The 23,134-nt window shown below is 36.7% G+C and overlaps 1 protein-coding gene across 4 annotated transcripts in view; it reads left to right on the top strand.

Annotated features, from left to right (window-relative positions):
* Vps11 (vacuolar protein sorting 11) overlaps positions 1 to 22,777 on the top strand; it is a 106,035-nt gene extending 83,258 nt beyond the window's left edge. For 3 of the 4 annotated variants that reach the window (XM_071586548.1, XM_071586546.1, XM_071586545.1), the window contains 4 exons: positions 5,881 to 5,968; positions 9,808 to 9,970; positions 16,707 to 16,781; positions 21,919 to 22,777. In XM_071586548.1, the coding sequence (XP_071442649.1) occupies positions 5,881 to 5,968; positions 9,808 to 9,970; positions 16,707 to 16,781; positions 21,919 to 22,451 (859 nt within the window). In that variant the 3' untranslated portion in view covers positions 22,452 to 22,777. The remainder of the gene's footprint in view (positions 1 to 5,880; positions 5,969 to 9,807; positions 9,971 to 16,706; positions 16,782 to 21,918) is intronic. The other variant, XM_071586547.1, reaches the window with a different exon arrangement.
* Positions 22,778 to 23,134: the final 357 nt, after the last annotated feature.

Below are 23,134 nucleotides of genomic sequence, written 5' to 3'. Positions count from 1 at the left end.
TTTTAAGCCATCCAAAAACTAGGTTTTTGGCAGATCTTTGAAATAGCCATCTTTGTTGGCAATGACCTCTTTGATGGATGTAAATTGTTTTCTGCTGAGCCATTTTTTTCTGGTTTGGAAATTAAAAGAAAGTCACTGGGAACCAAATCTCGTGAATACAGTGGATTTTGTAATAATTTGAACCTTAATTCCATAATTTTCACCATCAACACTGTACATGTGTGTATGCGGTCATTGTCTTGATAGAAGAGGATTTTTTTCTTTGCCCTACAAGGATGTTTATCTTGATGCCTTTGCCTGGCCAATATCAATGCAATAGTGACCTCATAATACTCTTCATTTATCGTTTGTCCTTTTTTTCAAGTAATCGATGTTGATGATTCCACTTGCATCCCAAAAAATCACTGGTAAAAGTGAACATTCTCTTCAGATATCATTCAGGTTATAAAAATAAAATATGTAGTGCAGGATTCAAGGACTGAAGATATGTAGGTTCAAACTATTTTCATGATTAGCTTGGGATGGCTAGAACTTGGCCAAAAATACTTTCTGTGCATTTGGAACTCATGAGAGTAGCAGTAATAATCCTGTATTTGATAATAGATGGGTGTGAAGTTGTCAAGGGAGAGAGTGTTTGACTACTGACCAAAGTGCCTAGGTTCGATTCCCGGGTGCCCTCAACTCCACACAAGCTGTGTGATTTTTCGGGTATCAGAATTACCTGGGAAACCTTAGCCGGCACAGGGAAAGGGACTGGACCCCCTACCCTCATGTGCGAATTTTATTTGCCATCAGGCTTAGTAATGGGTAAACTGAATCAGATAGCATTGGATGGAAAATTTTATCAGAAATTCAATATTAATTAGAGAACGATCCACATTTAAATTTCAAATGACCATAATGTCAAGGAAACATCTGTTTGGTAGTTAATTGCCAAAGTTTAAAAAGTAAAGCCACAGAATATCATCACCTTATTCAAATCATAGGCATAGATGTAATTACTGGAACAGAAAGCTAGTTATCGGCTGATATCGCCGATGGTGAAATTTTCCCAAAATATTTTTCTGTTTACAGAAATGTCAGAGCAAATAGAATCAAGGGTGGTGCATTTATTGCAGTTAAAAATTCTTCCATCTGCCAGGCTGAGATAGTTCCAGGTAATGGTTTGAAAAGAATTTGATGCTCAATTAAAAGTCTTCAATCCAAAAGAATTTATGCATGCAAATTTTACAGGCCACCAGACGACAAAGATAATTCAATACTAGAATTAGATCAGCAAATCAAAGGTTTCTTATTCCAACACAATGATTGCGACGGTATAATTGGTGGAGTTTAAATGTCCCATCTACTGACTTGAGCACACATACATGTAGTATTAAAATGGGAAGTAGAGACAAAGATATCTGCGAATCGCTATTGAATCCTTTTACGTTGAACTCATTGAATCAACTTTTCACCTCACCATCTAAGGGCGATAATATTCATTACTTGTTAGCAACGAATATTCCCAAAAAAGTCTTAACGAAACTATAATAGGTATTAGTGGCCACAGGGTAGTAAATGTTAAGTTTTCTCTACATGGGTTCCAAAGTTAAAAGCCTGAAAGGAAAATTTACTTGTTTAAAGAAGGGGACTTCAATGGCCTAAAGTGTGTGCTACAGAATCCAATTAGCTTGTTTTAAGAAAGATAGTAATCGCGAAAATACTGAGGATACGTGGAATCACTTCCTTGAAATCACGAACTCAGCAGTCCACAAGTTCATTCCCAGTAAATTTATGAAAGTAACATGGAACGTAGATGGTACAAGGCAGGTATATTATATTACAAGATAATAATAATAGGAATGAATTCTCTAGCAACAAAAAGAATGAGATCACTTATGATTATAAGATATCCAGGGCGAATGCCAAGAATGAATTTCTGAAAGCATTAGCACGTCCCATCCAACGGATGTCGTACTTACTCAAAGAGCCCTCCAAGAAGGACCTCAAGTAGGGATGGAGATACCTCTGGAAAATATTCAACACTGCTGGGATTTGAACCTGGGCCCTCTCAGTGGGAAGCGAGTAAGATAGCCACCACACCATCTCGATCCCCAGTTAGCTCAAATCCGTTAGAAGTAACCTTAGGTATTCTCCAGGAAAGTGTAATCGGGCCTCTTTTATTCCTACTTTACATTTATGAAATTTACTCCATAGTCATTAACAAGATACATTTATTTGCCAGCAAAGCAGGACACAGCAGGTTTATTAGATGACCTTATAGCTATCCAACCCTGGTCTAACACTGGGAAATTAGAATTAAACTTAAAGAAGTACTTAGTGATAAATTTTTGGAAAAAGAGCAATACCCACCTGAATAGGGAACACCCAAAATGGAATGTATTGGCACGATTAAATACATAGGCGTTACCATCATTCACGACCTCTCTTGGTGAAACATAGGGGATACATGTGGACAAGCTAACAAAGAATTGGGATTTATTAGAAGAAAACTGGGTAAATGTGATGAAAAGATCGAAGAGAAATGTTATCTTTTGCTGATTAGGTTTTTATAATATGCTGCTAGTGTACGGGATCCTCACGAAGTTGCATTGATTGCCGATTTGGATCATGTGCAGTATAGAGTTAGATTTGTAATACATTGTTATGTTAAACTTAGTAGCGTATCCAAAATATTAGTGGAATTAGGTTGAGAATCACTCACAGAGCGAAGGTTAAATGACAGACTAAATCTCTTGCATAAATTGGAAGGATGTGTCTTTAGAAGTGATGTTGAAAATGTATTATTACCCCTATCATACTACAGTAGGAGAGATCATGTCAATAAAATTAGGGAGATTTATTGTATTACACATAGATTTAAGAATTGATTTTTCTCACGAACAATAAGGGATCAGAATAACATTGTCCTGATAGCTATAGGGGTTAAAATATTCTGTTCAAAATTAGTCTAGTTTGTATTCACCCAGTGCGACAAACCCTGGTTGTGGCTTGCAGTGTACATAAAAAATTGAAATGAAGCTCTACCATCATCTTACAAATCAACCTTCAGTTTGATTACTGTGTATATGGTTTTTTATTTGATAATAGGTATGTCAAATTTTCAAGCTGAAATCACATTTACGTATGTATACAATGGATTTCAAATTTAACTTACACACTACTGGGATTATGCTTAGACCATCGCTATCAAAACAAAACCTCAGTTTTCTACCTGAAGGTCAGTATGATGAGTAAGGGTAGAGCTCACCCAATGCTAAGCCCAAAGGCTTATGAAAATCAGAGTAGGGTAGGGAGACTAGATTCTTTCTCTGTACCACCTAGGCTGTACTAGGAAGCTCTGGCACCTGAAAAATCGCACGGCTTGAGCGAATGCATGTGCCCAGAGGTGGCCTCGGGGATCAATCCTAGGTCCTCCATCCAGTAGACCAGTCATCTACCCATTGGATTACCACGTCCCCTATACCTATTAAAATACAGAAGAGGCAGAGAGAGACTATGCAATTTATGCCTATTATGAACTGCAAATTAAATGGTTGTGTATGCATCGTTCCTTGCAGCATGGTCATTTGAAGATATTGCATGGTGTTCTGGTTTCCTTATTATTTTTTTTAGCTTCTTTTTGCTGGGAGTTAAAATCAGAAGTTAGTAGCATTTCCGGGTTTCAATCTTGCATAATTGCTTGCAACTTACATCTATTTATAGCATTTTCTGTAAGTACTTAACTAATCAACTTCATTTGACAAATTCTGGAATGCTTACCACTAGTATTGGGCAAAATATTCTTTAATGAGAAGTTAGTTTAGCACCAGGGGCTCTGTGAGTTCAAATTGTTAAATAAACAGTTCAGTAATTTAAAGAAAGGGAAAATAGAAGGGTTTTAAGAAAGAATGTGTTGACCTTGCTTGGCGGTGGGTAGAGCGCTCCATCTTGGTATCTAAATGTCTGTTCACTCAGTGCGCATCCTGCCGTGGCGGTGTGCAGACTGTGGTTCTTCTAATTTGCTTGCTGTGAACTTTTGAAATGTGCGCTGCAATAGAAAATCCAGTGAGGGCTGAGCAGAAAGTAACTTCAGTTTTGAAATAAAATATGAACCTAGTGACAAGACAAAGATATATTATATACCTTTGAAAAGTACATTCTTAAACTCTGTGCCTGCATAGTCGCCATTCAAATTAAGACATTTTTATGAGATTATTTATTTTAAAGATACACAAGGTTTTCAATTCCCTCTCTGAAGAAATCTGCTGCCTTACATTTTAACCATCTGTTAACACCGGCATAGAAGTCTGCGTCACTGTCCAAGTGCTGTGTTACAAGCGACATTTAGTGAGAGATCTGTAATCATAATTCAGTGATTTTCACAAATTTTTTGTTGATTTTTACCGTCAGTTCATCTGTCATAAGGCTAGGTCGATCACTCATCGACCTCATTGTGAACATTGGTGCGGCCATTTTTAAATGGAATACACCACTGCCTCACTCCACCTTCACTCGTAATTCCATCTCCTTACACTTCACTAAGTTGCCTTTGACTTTCAAGTGGCTTATAGTTTTTGGCCAGTGAAAGCCTAATCACAGATTGCACTTCACAACTCGTGGGATTTTCTATTGCTGTGCACATTTTAACAGTTTGCAGTGAGCAAAGTAGAAGAACCACAGAGTGCACACTACCACAGGAGGATGCGTACCGAGTGTACGGACGTTAGACACCAAGATGGTGGCTCTAGCCCGACCTACCGCCACTATAGGCAGAAACATAAGTTACCTCCTGGTCAGCCCTCATATATCATTATGTATGTTGTGCTTTTTTTTTGTGCATTTGTAATGTTTGCTAATTTTAATAATAATTTCATGTAATTGCATTTCTTCTACAAAATGTAACCATTCAATTGTTCTCGGCTCAACTTTGTGGAAGTTCATGTTCATTAAATGAAGAACACAATGCATGTTTTCACTGCTCTTTATTTACTTGCAATTAGTTTCATTGCTCAAGCTATTTTCAAATAGCTTTTTATAATAAAAATAACTTAACATTGTTCTTGAATACTACAAAATAGGAAAACAAAGTAAAGGTGGCATTTATAAGTGAACTTGTAAGGACTATAGTGCTATATATATAGGCCAAATGGGGAGATCATTAAAAACATGGCCGGAGGAACATAAATGCTGTTTTAGAAACTGTGACCTCAAGCAATCTTGCTACGCCAAGCATCTCTGGGAAGAAAATCATGGGAGTGATTTCAACCCGGAACTCTTACACCAGTTGGACAAAGGAATGAGGATGGACAAGTGGGGAGAGCTATTAAATCAGGAAGAATTTGAAAACAGGCCATTTAACGACGTATTGGTTGAATACCTCTCCCCAATCCTGGAAGTACCCCTTTCCCTCAGAGAAAGAGCCAACAACCCTCCCTCCCCTCCCCCCACACTGTGGACCCACCAATTACCTTTCCTGATTAGTTCAATAGTTTCAGTCTCAACTTTGTGGAAGTTCATTTTAATAACCTTTCCTGATGCTTAACACCCCTCTCCCCATTCCCATCAACGCTGATCGCAGCCCCAATTTCTTTCCCCTCCTTCTCCCCCCCTCTCACCCACCCCTCCTCTCCTTCATGAATGGTATATAAATTTGTCCCTGATGATGACGTTTAAGCGTTGAAACTAGTTGTACGTAAATAAAGAATAGTGGAAATATACATTTTGTTCTTCATTTGATGAAATGTAACCATGTTTAATTAGTCATTCATTTGAAAAGAATACATTAGCACTCCTATTTTGAATGATTGTCTTAAACTCTCATGATTGTACTTTTCTATTTAATTCTGCGAGAAACAATGTTTCCTCCGATGCCTAATATTTTCAATTCTTTTTCAGTTGTTTCCAAAGCTTTTCAGAAAATGAGAATGATTGTCCAGCATGCCTACCAAAGAACAAGAGTTTTCTTGAGCGCATTGAATCACAGGTTGGCTTCATTTTATTCAAGATACTATTATGTCCGGTAGAATATTTTACGGTCTTATCAGTCTCTTTTTGCCCAAAAGAGGAATACTATATACTCTCACATGTTATGACACTAATGCAAATTAGCTTGCAATTGAATGTAATTAATAATTTGTAAAATAAAAACTGTATGATTATGGTTGAAAAAAGTTATGATAGTTGTTTTAATTTTTATAATAGTCTTTGCCTTTGCACAAAAGAAATTATTTTAGATCATTCATTTTTTTCTTACCAATATTTTGGTGCTAAATTCTAATTCTCTCTAATTGGCTTTTCAAATAAGAAGATAAATAAATCTGGGGTGTTTTTTTTAAAGTTACATATTTCTCAAGGATCAGCTGAGTTATTTTAGTAAGAAAAAATGTTTATATTTTTCATTGACACAAGAATAATGAAATCCAAATTCATAGAAGAAAAATATTAAACTCCTAAAACCATGTCTCACCAAATAAGATATTAGAGAGAGTGTGGTAGACATAGGCAGATATATACTACTCTGTCCAATAAATACGTGAACTGAGGCCATAAAAACTATATTTTACACAATTTAGTCTTAATTGATTTTTTCCCCTTCAAAGTACTCTCCATTCGTTGCTATGTGCTTATTCCAACTTCTTTTCCACTGTTTAGAGCACCCTTGGAAGTTAGGGTTTTAGTTGTCTGGTCGTTTCTTGCTTTTTTGTGTCCATATCTTCCCAGTGATGTCTTTTCATCGTATTTTTGCATTTTAGGAATTGGAAAAAGTAGCAGGGGGTGAGATCTGGTGAATAAGAAGGACAATCAAGGGTGGTGATTGAATATTTTGCCAGAAACTGGCGTACAATCAATGCTAATGTGCAGGTGCATTGTCATGGTGAAGGATCCATCCATCATGTTTGGTTAAAGTAGTTCACGCTGTTGATTTTCCTAAATTCAGTTCATCAGCTATCATTTGGACAGTTTTTCGACGATAGGTAAGGACAAGGGACTGCACACGATCAATGTTGTCGTCAACACAGGTGGTTGAAGGTCATCCCGGCCTTGCATCATCGGTGATGTCTTGTTGGCCATCTTTAAAATCCTTAATCCACTTGAAAACGGATGTTTTCTTTAGAGCATTATCACTGTAAACGGCTGTCAACATTTCAGTAATTTTTTGATAACTTTTACCACATTTCACCAAAAACCTTGTTGATTTATTGCTCCATGATTTCATCAATTTCCATTTTCGACAAACTGTAAAAACAAGGGCAACAGAAACTAACATATATAGTACCATATGCACAGCTCGACGATTTGCCCAGCACAGAGAGTTCAATGGGTCTCAGGCAAACAGCATTGCTAGTGGGCAGGGCTATAGTCCACGTCATGGCTGTCAGATTGCACCAGTTCGCACATTTATTGCACAGACCACATATTGTGCTGATATCCCTTCCTAAGGAGCTCTTTTTTTCCCTGCTTTGCTGAAAGTATCCTGACTACCCATGTTTTTTTGTGCTATTTAGTTTTAAATCCCGGTTAAATGCCTTTACCAATGTTCCATCAGGTTAGGTTTCTGCAATCATTAGCCGACATAATTTTCAACCATTATTTTGAGGGCATTGAGCACCAGGTAAAAAACTGCTATTTACGTACCCTTCAACCTGGGGTAGGTGCCTTTTGTTTAGATCGATGCCGATTCTCTCCCTCTTTGCCATTCTAGTTTTTATTTTGTGGAGTACTAGTTTCACCAATTCTCAAAAGTGTCTCCTATGATGTGATTGAAATTTCATCCTTCTATTCAGATTTATTTTGCCTCCTTTGTCAGCCAGTGCCATTAGCTATTGCATTTGCTTGGTAACTTTGTGCCGTTGAAAGAAAATGTGGTGGTTCCTGCTTTGACTGTGTTCTGCTACTAATTTCTCTTGATTTGCAGCTCAATACATCTTGTGTGCGCCTTCAATGGGCTTTTGTTAGGGTGGCCAGTCACTTCCATGCTTCCAGGGCATACTTTACTATGCAAAGCAGAGGTCATATAAATGCAGGTGTTTTATCTGGCACTCAACACAAGTAGTATGATGGTGGAGACAGCCATCAAAATGTTAACAGCAAATTGCCTGACCTGTTGGAAGCCTGTGAAGATCTCATTCTTAGCATTCACCAGGAAAGGCTGAATTCCTTCATTCCTTAAAATATTTTACTCATTAGAAGTACAATATTTTGTGATCTCAATATTGCTTATAGAAAATTTATGAGTAATCCTCTTAGTGCTGCTTTCTGCCAGTGGTACTAGTGAAAAGTGCGGAGGGTAATTTAATCAAATTCATCTTTGGAGGGAAAAAATATTTTGAAGTCATTTTTAAGAAATCCATATGCAGTTTTGTTTATTGTATATTAACTAAATTAGGTAACATTTTGGAATGAATTTTACATCTTCTAACAGAATAATTGTAATTGTTTCAGTCTACAAAACATGAACAATTTTTTTCAGCAATAAAAATTTGATTTTAATAAACAAAAGTAATACATTTTTTGTAACATTTTCTCATGAAAACAACATTTTTACAAAACGAAATTAACTAAAAAGACTCCTGGAAAATTTTTTTACAAATTCTTATGGAATTACTTTTTGTCAAATTTTGTAGAAAAGTCTGTTCTTACAGGTGTTGTTGAATCGTTCATCTAGGAATTATGGCTAACTGAACAAATGCTATGTGCACCATTTTTACAATTCATGCACACTATTTGGGACCTTTTACTCTTCTGGCCACTACAACCTTTACAATTCTTTTCTTTTTTTACCTGGAAGTTGCACCAGTCCGGCATTTGATCTTCTTCCACAAGGAGATATGTGATACTCCATCTCCCCAAGGCATTCCATCTAGAGAGACTCAATGATGGTTGTGGTGTGTTGATGCATTTTCATCATTGTCACTGAACTATTTTATTTATATATGATTAAGGAAAAATAAACACGTACATATTTTCTTGACATCACACTTGATTCAACCACATGCTCGTGAGAGAAAAATGGCCTTGAAACTAAAAGCCAAAAGAGAACCAATTGTGTTCTTTGCATACTGTCTACAATGTACTTTCCATCTCAAGGCAGTAAAAGAAACAAGCCCTATCATAAAGAGAAGCACTTGCTATGTGATCACATTACAAAGAGCCCAAATTATCACCTTGGAAGCAAGGCTAGGGAAAGCAATACATTTGCATAGTAATACTTTCACTATTGTCATTTCACCCAAGGCTTAGCAGCTTGTATCAAAACAGATCCATCAAAAAGCATTCAAAAGTGTGCAAAATAAAACAGATTTTTCTTTCAGTAGGAAATCTTATTGAAAAGACCACTTGGCAAAAGAAACGTACCATTAGAAGGAGCTTCCCCAAATGATAAAAGTTTAACATAAAAATTGCTGTAAGATTTATTTATTTTAAAAGAAATGATACACAAGATGCAATTAAAATTTAATAGATTATAGCCATTTAAACAATAGCGTACCTCTGAGCAGATATACATCAGCCCGCCACAATTTTCACCTTAGGTGCGAAAGCCAATATATTGGCCCTTCGCACTTAGAGGGTTAAAATCACGATAAAAAAACTGGAAAATCAGTGGGCAACATTGTCAATTTTAATTCTTTCGATGATAGTGGTGGTCAATTGTTTTTTGGTCCTCTAGGGGTCAGTGGTTGTCAATAATTTTGAATGAAGCTATTTCATTTCAGAGGTTGGATATATGTGAATGGCTGTTCAACATGAAGCACATGAATTTTGTTCATAATCAATACTTATTTGAATTCAAAGTGATATTAAAATGGAATGAAAATTTTTCAGGAGCAGAGGTTATACAACCACGACTCATTTCATAGCGATCTTGAGAAAGCTGAGGATGGCTTCACATGGGTTGCCGACTATTTTGGCCGTGGTGTATTCAACCGACTGACTCTTGTGACCGACTCACCGCCAAAGTCAACAGTTTCTGGAGCATCCTCACTTGGTTGGTGTAAAACTAACAATTAAATCCATTTGTTGTATATGCCATGAATTTGCATGCATGAGTAAGGTAACATTGATAATGAATGAACTTTTGATGCTTCTGGTCTCTAGGTAAGTCCTTATATCAGTACTGGGCTTGAAAATAAAATGAACTGTATTGAACATTGTGAGTATGACAATTTTAATGCTTTTTACGCATTCTTCTGCCGCTGTGCCATAATAGATTTTCAGTTATCCATATAGTTATTTAGGGTAATAGTCAGGTTTGCTGGACTGTGAAAATATCCATGGATTAGGATATCGCTAGATGGCCCATGGAAGAATTGAAAAGTGTGGTGGCTGTTTTACTCCCTACAGGCTGGTTGCGTATCAGTGACTTAGGCTTTCTCAGATTACTGTGACAAAACTTACTTTTTTGGGCATTATTGGTCTCACGTTGAGTCGCATGTTCCCTCCACCAAAATTGCATGCAAAGACATTGTTTCACAAAAGTAAAAATCCTGCTCCTAAGTATCAATATTACCCTAAATTGGACTTCTTGGATCTGTGTTTGTCAACCCTGTCACCCACCACAGCCTAATTATTTGAGTTTGAATCCTAAATTTGAACTTTTGAGCGAAAGTTTGTATTCTAATCATTTCTTTTACCTTTCTACAAAACTATTTGCTGATTTGATTGTAATGATGGTAATTTGTTGAAGTTTGCAATTTTTGGCTACATCAGTACTATTTTTTGGCCACCTGTCTCACAAAAACTCTGGCAGCCCTGGCTGAAATACAAATAGGTGGGGAGAAGGAGAAGTTCTCTCCTCCGCAAATGTCTCATCAGGAAAGTGTAAGGGGTGAAATTTTGCATGTGGGAAAGATGAAAAAAAAATGCATACTGTGCAAGGTAATAATGACATTTTCATGTTTTGATCAGATAAAACCCATTAAAAATAAATTGAAAGTTGCTGAGGAAAAAATTATATTGATAATGATTCACTTGAAGTCACAAGCATATTAAAAAATCACTGATAACAAGAGGTTTGCCCGGCAGTGGGCTTTGCTCATTGAGTGCTCAAAGGAGCCTAGAGGGCAGTGGGTTAAGCAAGTGAACATCAGAAATAGCCTCTGCTTCTCCAGGCATTGATTAACAAGGGAAAGAAAAAGTGAGTAGTAGCCAGCAAGAGTACCAAAAAATGCCAAATGCTAGTCAAACTAACAAAGTTTTTTTTGTATTTTCCAGTCCTATTTTTTTATGTATATGTAGACAAGAAGTGATTTGTACTCATTTTTAGTTTTTGATTTTGATGGCTGTTATGTTCAGTTCAGCATTCACCCTATTATTAAATTTTTAAGGACAGAGTTCTGACTGTTGTTGTTCTTTATTCAATCTTCATCTTCATCTGTCACCCGAGAACTTTGTATAATGCCAATGCATTGAGCTACCTGATTTGTGAATGGTGTATTTTGTTTTACTTATGAGCCTTATGTGTTCATTGCTAATAGTGACAGTTGTAGTGTGATTCATTTGTTGAAATTGAAAAAATGTTAAATTTTTTGAATTTCAGTATAGAACTGAAAACGTTAGATGTATTTTTAAGAATAACTTCTCTTTAGGTGTTACACTTGCTTTTAGATAAAACTGTGGTGCTACATGCTGCACCTCTGATTTTAGATTGATCGTACAGCAATCTTTCAGTATGTGTACCGTACAAATGACAAGTAAACAAGCTAGAAAAATTACAATAAAATGTTTTTGGATCTGGGATTATAGATTTTCGCGGCGTTCAGATGAAAGAATCTCCATTCTTGGGATGTCACCGCATAGGTTGTTTTTCTGACAACAGTTTTTCCCGTGTTTCAATGAGCATCTTGAGGTCGAAGTGCCGGGACGTTTTTTAGCCGCGTTTATATATGTTTCACATCTCCCTGCTCTGTGATTAGTCGGGGGTGTCCCGCCAAATCCTTTTCCAGGCTCCTGATAGCCGGTAGCCATCTTCTCTGTTGAAGTTGTCTTTTTCTTTGAGTATCTCGATCGATTCTCTTATTAGCCTGGGATAATATCGTCTCTCTTTGGATGTTATCTTGGTCTTGTCAAATTTGATTTCATGACCACGCCCACTCCAAGGGTGTTCAGCAATGGCTGATAGACTGAGCTGCTTGTTCCTAGTTGCCCTTTCGTGCTCTTTCAGACGTGTTTTCACTGCTCGGCATGTCTCGCCTATGTATGAACTTCCACATGAGCACGACACCTGATAGACTCCCTCGTGCAATTCCTTGGGAATTCTATCTTTTGGCCGTGGAAGTAGACGGGATACCTTAGTGAGACAGTTCTATCTCGTGGCAATGTTGTGCTTTCTCAGTACCTGAGATGTCTTTTCACTTGTGCCGGCGGTGTAGCCTAGGCCACGCAGTGTACAGGACAGCGACTCATACCGATTGCTATTGCTAACGAGAGGTAGTCCACACAGCATCCATTCCTCAGTGAGGCAGCTGCAAAGACACATGAACCAAGGAGCTTAAAAAGAAAGTTGGTGGGAAATTCATAGAATCAGTAAGGTTTGTGAATGCCTAGTTAGCTTTTCCATTACTAGTCAGCTAAGGGATTGCAAAAGCATTGCTGATCACATTGGAAAGTGAGTGTGATAGGTGTGGAGTGAGAATCATTTTAGGCGAAACAAAAGGTTATTACATTTCCGTGAAAGTAATGCAAAGAATACATCAGTTACATTTTGCTGGAGGATTTGCACATGACAAATTTTTGCACATGATGGGTGCTACGCATGTTCACTGTAGATCAAAAATGCATTTGTATGCCACTTTCCAAGCTTAGTGCTTCGATGAAGTGCATGGTCCACCTCTTGAAAAACAAGAGTGGTTTTCTACATTGATTTGGGAAAGTGGATGAGAAATGGATCCGCCATCATGCACAAGAATCCAAGTATCAATCCATGCAGTGGATAGAGGCTGGTCCTTCAGCTCCGAAGAAGGCAAAGATCATCAGCAGGAAAGGTTGTGGCATCAGTGTTTTGGGATGCAAAAGGAATTCTCTTGTTCATCTGTCTTGAAAATAGTAAAAAAATAACTGGGGAATACTATTCTACGACATTTTTTGTCCAATCAAGGTACTGGAACACCGCTTGATGAAATTAATTCATTTTTGAAGACATAAATTGTCATTTTCATCATCAAGCTTGTAAAAAAAAAAGAATTTATGGTAATAGTCATGATCAATTGAAATTGAGACTAAAGTCTTAAAAAAGAATTTACGTTACAAAAGTTTTAGCGGTGTTGTGGAAACCATGCCATATACGAGGGTTATCCGGAAAGTAGTACCCGTTCGTGCCGCATGAAGTGCTGACGACGCGAGTAGCCGCTGGACGAGGTCAGATAGCTTCAGTGGCTTGTCTGCCTTCTCTGAGCCAAGTTGCGTGCCGCTAGCATTGCCTGTGTTGTTTCTGTGATTGTTTACAATGTTTAAAAAAATTGAGAACGCCGCCAGTTGTGAAGTGAGGGCAGTGATTAAATTCCTCAATGCAAGAAACGTTCGCCCATGTGATATTCATCGCCAATTAAAGGAGGTGTATGGAGACAATGTAATGGACGAGTCGTCTGTTCGGCGGTGGTGTCGCAACTTCAACATGGGGAGGGGGAACACACACGACGATGAGCGTTCGGGGAGACCGTCTGTCATTACAGACCAACTGGTGAGCTCAGTTGACGAATTCGTGAGGAACGATCGGCGCGTCACAATTGATGACATCTGTGAGCATTTTCCCAATGTTTCTCGAACAATTGTTCATGAAATTGTTAAACACCATCTGCATTATGCAAAAATTTGTGCAAGATGGGTCCCTCGCGTATCTCAATGAGCTGGCGGCGAAGGACTATGCAGCAGGAATACAGAAACTTGTCACACGTTATGACAAATGCCTTAATTTGCTTGGAGATTATGTTGAGAAGTAGTTTAAAGTATCCTCTTTCAAATAAAATTTTTTATGTTTGTTAATATTTACTTTTGTGTCTTTATTTCACGAACGGGTACTACTTTCCGGATGACCCTCGTATTATGATGTCGCCAGGTAATAAAGTTGCTTACTGAATCTGCACTTGCACTGCCTGCACTTCAGTTTGACTGAATAAACAAAATGAGTTAATTTTTGTTCTACCCTGTGGTACCAAAATAGTGAGAAAGCCTAAAAATGAATTTCCTTCCTTACCTTAATCCAAAGCTGTCTATTAAAAATGATTTAAGGGTGTACAGCATCCAACTCCATGTTATTATTTATCAACAAACAACTGCTTTTAGCACATTTTCAAGGTACTCAACTATTATATAGTTGTATCTACAACATAATTGTTGCTAAAACGCTAATGATTGAAGTAGTGTCTGTTTCACAGGGAGTGGAAATTCTCCAAAATAATTAAAAAGCGTAGAAATAAAATTGGAGAAAAGAGAATTTAGTCATAATAATCACATTTAAAATGTTATAATTTTTTGTGCCTGATACCATCCTAGGCCTTAGAAATATTTGCAAAAATATAATGCAAATGTTTTCAAGGGTGACATTGAATACATTAGCTTCAGCAAGCCTCATGTTAGATAGAAAGTAATGTGTGCTGGGGTATTGGGAAATTTTATCAGTTTTTCTTTAATGAGGTGGCATTAAAATGTTATCTAAAACTTCTTACATTATTCTTGAACAGTCTTTTATGGAAATAAAATTGTGCTACATTTAAAAACTTGCATCAAAGTGAAGGCATTTTTCTATTGAAGAAATAGGAACGGATGACTCTAATAAATATTTATGAGGAATGCAGTTTTGAAAATAGAATCTCATCACTTACTTTGTTTATGATGTGTGAACATGTGGATTTTTCAATATGTCCTTAGGAGAAAATGTAAAAAAATATATTTTGAGGAGATTTCTTTATATTTTCCAAAATTCTCTCCTTTTAGCTCAATTCACTTCCAGTGTTTCTCTATCTTTTTTTAAGCTGTCCAAAAATTAGGATTTCAGAAGGTCCTCAAAATAGGCACCTGTGTTGGTGATGACATCCTCGTTCAATGTGAATCGTTTTCCTCCAAGCCGTTTGGAAATTAAAAAAAGTCATGGGGGCCAAGTCTAATGAAAACAGTGGCGTTTATAATAATGCAAACTTCAATTCCATAGTTTTTACCATTGAATAAATGCAGGTGTACACCCATGCATTGTAATGAATGAAGAGAGTTTTTTCTTTGCCAAATGATGATGATTTTTTCTTGATTTATTTCCTCAACCGCGGCAATGATGATGCATATTACTCTCCATTTATTGTTTTTTCTTTCTGCAATTAATCAATGAAGATGATTCCCTGAGCATCCCCTTGTTGGTTGATTTCACCCTCTTTGCCTTCTTTGATGCCGGATCGCCTTTTAAATCCCACTGTTTCAATTCTTCCTGTATCTCTGAAATTTACCCATATTTCATCCACAGTTATGTATCAGCACAGAAACTCATCAGAGTTGCAATGGTGAAATGCCAAACCAACCTCCGAATCGACCACGTGATTGTTTTCATTCTCCATTGAGAGTAAATACTGCAACAATCTTGTTGAGATTTTTTTCACACCCAATTTTCCATGCAAAATTGAAAACACTGTACCTTCTGATATGCCTGTGACCTCAATTATTCATCAATCAGTCAAAAGAAATTCCTTGGATTTTGTCAATCATTGCAGATTTCCACTGGATGTCACAAACGATATACATTCATTTGTGAATGAATGGCCGCATTTAAACTCTCTCACCCAAGTGTAAATGGTTGTGAACACAGGAGCAAATGTGCCATGAACTTCATTGAACTTAACTTTGGTTTCTGTGTGATTGGTTTAGCTTTCTGAGGAAAATACGTTCTGCTTTACATTCTGCTTTGCATTCTACTTTTTGATAGTTCTGTGTTCTTGTAAAATAAAATTCTAGCCTTATTAAACTGGTTAAAAGTGGATAAAATGTACTTAACAATGTTTAAAAATGCTAATTAATCACAAGGAATGGAAAAAGAAAGTCTCCCTATTTATCCGTTTATATCACGACCATATTTGCCAAATATTTCGGTTATGTGTCTTTCAATTATCCTTCATCGTGCTTCTGTTAGCACAGATAATTGAGAGTTTACTGCACATCCAAAATTCTTCCTAAAACTTTCTCTTTATCTTCATTCCAGTAATTATTTAAATAATTTATGCCATTAAATGCCTTACCCTTGTTGCATGGTAACCCTCTTCCATGCTCTAAACTTTCCTGGGCTGAAAATGTTTTTCACAATTGGAATGTTTTTGCTCTTGAGAAGCTTCAGGGTGCTACTCTTCTACTAGTATAAAGATGAGATGGTTTTAGCATTAAAAATTGGTCATCCTCATTTTTATGAGAACATAAACATCATAATGCTCTAATGTGATATTTTCAAAGAGATAATTAAATAGCCTTGGTGGACAGTCTGGATCAATAATTATATTAACTACTAGCACTGGAAACCATGTAAAATGTTGCAAATTTTATTCAGATAGTTTTAAAGATAGTGATATTGTAGTTAAGTTACAAAGGAAAGGAGTAAAGAGTATGTTTTTTTGGATCCTGCCCATTAATTAGCCTAGTATTTTGAATATTTGGAGAAGCATTGAATATCAGTGGCTCACATCCTTTGCCACCACCAATTGTAATCAAATTGTTTTCTTTTTGTTACTTAAATTTTTTACAAATTTTTCCAATAGGAAGAGCTAAGGAAGCATACCATCATTCAGCTGAGACAAGATCGAAATTGTGTGATGGAATAACCATGAAGAGAGGTTTGTAATTAAATCTACTTCAATAAAAATTGTAATGCTGCTCCTTTGATGCTTGGTGTTATTTTGTTGCTTTCTGCTTGTTAACCAGCATTATCTAACACCAATTGTGATCTCTAGAGCAGAGGTGTGGCACACTTGATCTCCCATCCGCTAAGTCTAGTCTAGTCTAAAACTGAGAAAGGTTTCAATCAGGCTTGGTGGAACTGCCTTTGAATTCATATGAGAAATACTGTTTTAATTTGGATGAATAACATAACGATATGTCTGTGACCCTCGAAAAACTTGGAAACTTGACTGGCCAGCCCTCAAGAAAAAAGTTTGCTTATCCCTGCTGTAGAGCATTATTTCTTGGCATGTGGTTACTAACCTGGAAACTTCTTTTCCTACTTATGTATTTGCAAATAATATGAAATGTGCATCTGTTTATGAATAATTTGTCATGCCTGTTTAATAATGAGCCATTTATATCTGGAGTTGTCCCAAGTTTGAGGGAATTCAGTGTTTAGTTGGAGGAATCAGATTGGAGGAATAATTTACCTACCTTAAAAGCATTTCTTATTTAATTACATCTACTAATTACATGTGTTGTTAGGCATGAAAGTATTGGAATGTAAATAGAGAATCTCATTTTTGTTGTGTAATAAATTTAATTGGTAAATGTATTTCTAAACACACTCTTCTTTGCTAGAAATATTCCATTACAGCCATCATTACCAACCTTTCAGTTGAGAAGAAGAAACTTGTTGTCTGCTCATATTTCAAACAAAATTATATTTTAGTGACATGATTAGCTTAAGGCAAATTGCGTGTCAGGAACCAGATATTTGAGAGTTGCAGCGGAATGTTTTCTATGCTAGATTGAGGTTAAATTTGGCATCACCGAAATATCTGAGCAATCATATCAATGACATTATTTAAAATTGAGGTAATCCAGATAACAGAAATTAAAAACCATTTTCAGAGCTTATTTAGTCAAATTCCTGCTGTAGCATAGCCATGACTTCCCTACAAAGGTAACCTGGGAAGTTTCTATGTATGGTTTTTTCAGAAGGAATTTCATGTGAAAACTAATTAAGGTGATTGTGGCATAACTAGATATTCTATGTAATCTTTAATCTGTGGCTTGAATTAGTGAATGCAGGTTTTGTCATAATCCAAGAAAGGTTTCTCTGTATCCCTTACAAACAAATGTAAGCGCTGAGCAGTCATCACAGTTTTTTGTTAGTTAGGATTTAAGAAACCCTATTTAGTTAGATCTTCAAATATTGCCGAATGTTTATAGTAGTTTTCATACTTCCTGGTCATGTTCAAACTTGCTCAGCTGTTAACTGTCTCATGGAAATCCTCATGAATATGGTCATTGAGTGAAGTTCCAATGGCATTTCATTCTGCCTCAATGGTGGTGTATTAGGGAACTTGGCTTGTCCTTCCTGATGCCATCACTCACCAATGATGAATGATCCACAGTGAGTCTAACTACCCATTTTTCTTGAGCATGTATCCTTTGGCATTTTTCACACATTTGTGAATGTTTATCACCAACTTCTGTTTTGGCTGTTGAGGTTAGTGTGCATCTATGGTCCAATGATTAGGGAACCCTCCCGACTTATATTTGCCTCTTTTTTTGTTATCAATTCACATTTAAATTTGTATCTTGTGAAAGTTTTCATCAAAAGTTAATGTTTTGTGAGTCTTTCTCATTTTTGTATGTTGAAGGCTCTTGAAACATAGACCTCTCATACTAAAACAATTAACAGCAGTTCAGAAAGTGACCATGCTGTGATGAGTGTGTTCATACCATTTCCTCCTGGTCACTCTCTGTATGCATTTAATTTTACCAAATATCTCTATACTGGTCCCAAATCTTCTGATGGGGGAAATTGAATCCAGAAATCTACTTGCCATAGGTGAATTATTACATACTGGTGGCTAAGTAACTTTTCAGCTATTCTACTGACTAGCCTCTCTGGGGGTAAGTAAATTTTTTGTTGATCCGATCAAGTCAGCCCTTGAATAACATTTCTAGGTGTTGAAATGTAATGAAATAATTGACTTTGTAATTCCACACACTTTATTTCAAAACACGACCAGGTTTCGACGTTGAACGTCATCATCAGGACCTGATGATGACGTTCAACGTCGAAACCTGGTCGTGTTTTGAAATAAAGTGTGTGGAATTACAAAGTCAATTATTTCATTACATTTCAATATGTTATGCAAATTCCATTAAGTTACGCCTGAGACAACAAATTTCTAGGTGTATTAGTGCATATGAATGGTACATTTTGTTTAGCGTACAGCTAATAGATATTTTTTTAATCTCTTTCTAATTATAAAGATGTCAGCACCAAAACAAATGGCAGCAGCTATTGGAGGTTTGCGCAAATGTAATTTAGGATTTGTTGATGGTTACAAGATAATTCATTAGACATTTGGAAAGTAAGTTGAGCGAATTGAATACTGGCATAGACATTCTGCTGGTGATAAGTGGTGGGAACTCTGCATTTGAGCATACCCTTCTGTGTGATGGTAAACTTCATTCAAGAGTGTTCTTTGAGTGAACTTTAAGCAGAGGCTATATTGATCCTGAATAATTGACCAATGCATTTGATTCAAGCCGGAATCTTGGCTAGGGAAGCACACACTATTGCATCCATCTTAATTTGGCCAGCCTCGGTTGCGGCGGGCTCAGTCCTTGTCTGTCAATCCAAGGGTCGTGGGTTCGATTCCCGCCTGGGTGGGTTTTCCTCCACCCAGGGCTTGGGTGTTTGTAATTGTCTCAATTGTTTTCACTGTTAATAGTCGTATGAAAGGCCAAAAAGTGCTGTTTTCAGACTAAGGCTCAATAAATAATTCTTTTCATCAAAATTAGTAGCAACATGATGTTGCCATAAATTGGAGGCCTGAGTTTTTTTAGCCCTCAAATTCTTTATTCAAAGAAGCATGACACACTGACTTCTGTGTATGTTGATAGTAACTGTGAATAACATGAGCTGATATTGCTGAGATTCAATAGACTAGTTTTGTGTCAGTCTAAGTCACTAATCCTGTAAGGTAAGTCTCACCAAGAGGTTACTAGTTTTTTAACAGAAATTCATGCAATAGGTGTGAAAAAAGTTGTCTGTCTAGTTTTTATCCATTTTTTTCATACCAATTCCTTGAGAACTGGCCCCCTTACCCTGTGTGATGTGTGAATTTCACAGGCTGTCAGGCTTAGCATTGTGTAAACCACCGCACATTAAATGAAGCTTCGTATTGATAGCTATTTTATCTTTGGTTTATCAATAAAATGGAAAGTTGCCAGAGCTGTGAGAGGTAACATCAAAAGAGAATGGGTCTATGCTATTGAAAGCTATTTTAAATTGAAGTATTTCATGAGGATATGCACTCAGAAATTTTCATTTTTGCAAATTCATGTTTTTAAATTTCCACCTTTGACTGAGAAATATAGTATAACCAGATAATGCTTTTATGAGGGAAGCGATTTGAGAATATTTTTATTTCCAAGTTCTATCATAGTTATCTGCTCCACGGACATGTGCAGGAATGCATTTATGTGACTAGATTTTCTTGCTATAAATATTGCTGAAGTGATAGGGAGGCAGCACTTAGTGAAGAAATATCTCAGTAATCACCTGAAAGATTATTTTAACACGTGAGGATTAAACTCTCTCCAAACTAAGCCTCGAAGTATGTTAAGGGAAATTAGGGATAGGGTTCCAGCTCATTTCTGTGTAACACCATTTAGTTTCCTTCTTAAGTTCCAGTCACCAGAAAATCGCATGGCTAGGATTTTTAGATGGGGTGACAAACACCAGAAAGGGATATAAAAATGATGACAAAATTGGTATAATTGATATGATGTAATCCGGTACCACTCATCATGAGTTTAGCTTGCATGAAATGAAGGCTGACTCTAATGTTGCACATGGCATGTTTATTATGAATAAAATCAATCAAGAAATGATAATAGAAATTGTAGTGACTCATAGCTTTGGCTACTCCTTAGTTTCAAGCATGTAGTGATTCATTAATGTTTTACCCTTAGTGTTGCAATCTAATGCCTACATCCGTGTAGATTTTGCTGCAACAGTTTTAAGCTGGCCTCAGAACATGTCACAGGATTATACCTACCTTGGAACATGTCATTTCTGGTTTACTTTGAGCAATTACCACAACCATCTTCTTTGTAGTTTTCTCATGTCCAAATTTTAGAGCAAAATATTATGTACCCATTCACTCAATGTTGCTCAACTTCACTCTGCTCTCATTCATCACCATGCCATGGGCTCAATCAATGGTCCCTGAACTAGTGACCTCAAGGGGGCATCCAGTGTTCAGTATCACTTGTTTGCTCACATGTATGGCCACTCTGAAACTTTGGAAACCACTTATAAATCATTTTGTATGCAGGCACAGATTCAGCATTGTGTTTATCAAGTTTCTCTTGAGAGGCAATTCGCCTTTCATAAAATAATCTTTCATCAGCCTATAATATTTCCTTCATCCATTTTCTGGAAATCATTCAACATGTTTGATTCAAAATAATGCTAAACATAAGAGTAGCCTGAGAGCTAAATAGAGTAGCCTCAATGATAAACGTAAGAGTCTGACTGAAGCTTAGTCTGTAATCCTGCAAGAGATACTACCAACTCAAAATGACTGTGATTTGCAGCTGTGGTGCTTTCTCGCTCACCACTGACTTTCAAGCTACCCCGGTATTTAGAATCGGGAATTACCCAAGTCAAAAAATGTTATCCTGTTGTCAAATAATGCATCAGTGAAAGAGAAGCAATGGCAAAAATTTTATCAGAGTTCAGTACAGGTGTAGGGTGCAGCAATATAACTTTCTTTTTTCAATCGCAAAATGCTTTCAAAAAAGGAAGTTATGTTGCCTCACCTTTCTTGGGACAATTCTTTCTGAATGTGATGAAATAACTTCATACTGTACCATTAATCTTCATTTGAATAATTTTGTTTTCCAGTTTAAAACACAAGATCTTTGAGGGATATTGAGTATTGTTAATTGGAAATGAAGTTAACAATTCACATAAGTGGGTGGTCAAATTTCCATTATGCTAATTATGTAAGATATGGGGAGGTTGAAATATTATAATTAATTAGTATGTTCTCTTAGATCCTAAAACAGATCAATATAAAGCTCCTACTACAAGTGCAACGGAGTCAAGGAAGGGGCAAGATGTGTCTCTCCTACCCTCCCTGTCGACATTCCCCCAATTGCAGTCGTCCTCTTCTTCAGCATTGGCCAAGGCAGCTGCTCCCAGTAATTACCATGACAGCCAATCATCACTTGCTGCAAACATATCTGCATCCTTACAGCTGGGTCTTGGACCTGTACATAACCAGTACAGTAGCTCCCTGGTCGCCAATATGCAAGGTGCCAAGGACATTCCTTCCCAAGGCTCAAAAGTGTCCACACAAGGGAAATCAGAATTCAGCATGAGGCATCATACTCCTACGAATCCATTTGGTGAATATGATGACGGCAATGATGTTGGACTGAAATGCAGTTCAAAAGGACAGGCTTATGATGAGAGAAAGAATCCCTTTGCGGAAGAATCTAATAATCCATTTGAAAGTGATTCCATAGGAGGGGAAACCCATGCTCATGACAAAAATACGGGGGATTATCTCAATCCATTTGCTTAAATCAATTAATTGTTTTTTATTATTATATGTGCATCTCTGTAGTGAGAATGAAATGAAATCATGGGAATGCTATAATGACCTTTGGCATAAATATTGTTAAAAATTGAAGTGTAAAATGTGTATTGTTGTCAGAAAGAAATCATGTGCTAATTTGCTGAACTTTGATTTTGATGAAATTTTATATGTAAATATTCTTGGATGCAATGTTATTAAAATTAAAATGAAAACTTGAGTGTTTCTACACTAAAAATTTTACTCATTAGAGACCAAGTGACTCTTCTGAATAAACTTGTACAATATTTCAATAAAAGGAAATAATGGTTCAAGTTAAGAGTATTTTCATTTAGCCTTGATTGATTGCTGTCTTTGAGACAGCACCATTAAACTAGATTAAACATAGCCAGAGAAAGGCTTGTGTATGGTGTGAAGAGTACATTTTGGACCAAATTGATGCATCAAGTGCTTGGTGATAAAAAGTGTCACATGTGCCTTATGTGTAATGTTCTGTTCAAGGCGTTAGAAGTTGAAATACCTATCGGCAAATGTAAATGTACCATTTGGTCCATACTGAATCACTAGCCATTGAAGCTGATTGCGCATCATCTTTACTTATCCAACCATTAATTTCAGGCTGCCAATCATTCATCTTAACTATGCATGCAGTGGAAATGAATTACAGGCTG

Source organism: Hetaerina americana, unplaced genomic scaffold (assembly GCF_022747635.1).
Source record: "Hetaerina americana unplaced genomic scaffold, ioHetAmer1.1.p SCAF_23, whole genome shotgun sequence".
NCBI lineage: Eukaryota > Metazoa > Arthropoda > Insecta > Odonata > Calopterygidae > Hetaerina > Hetaerina americana.
This window is presented reverse-complemented; position numbering and strand designations above follow the sequence as displayed.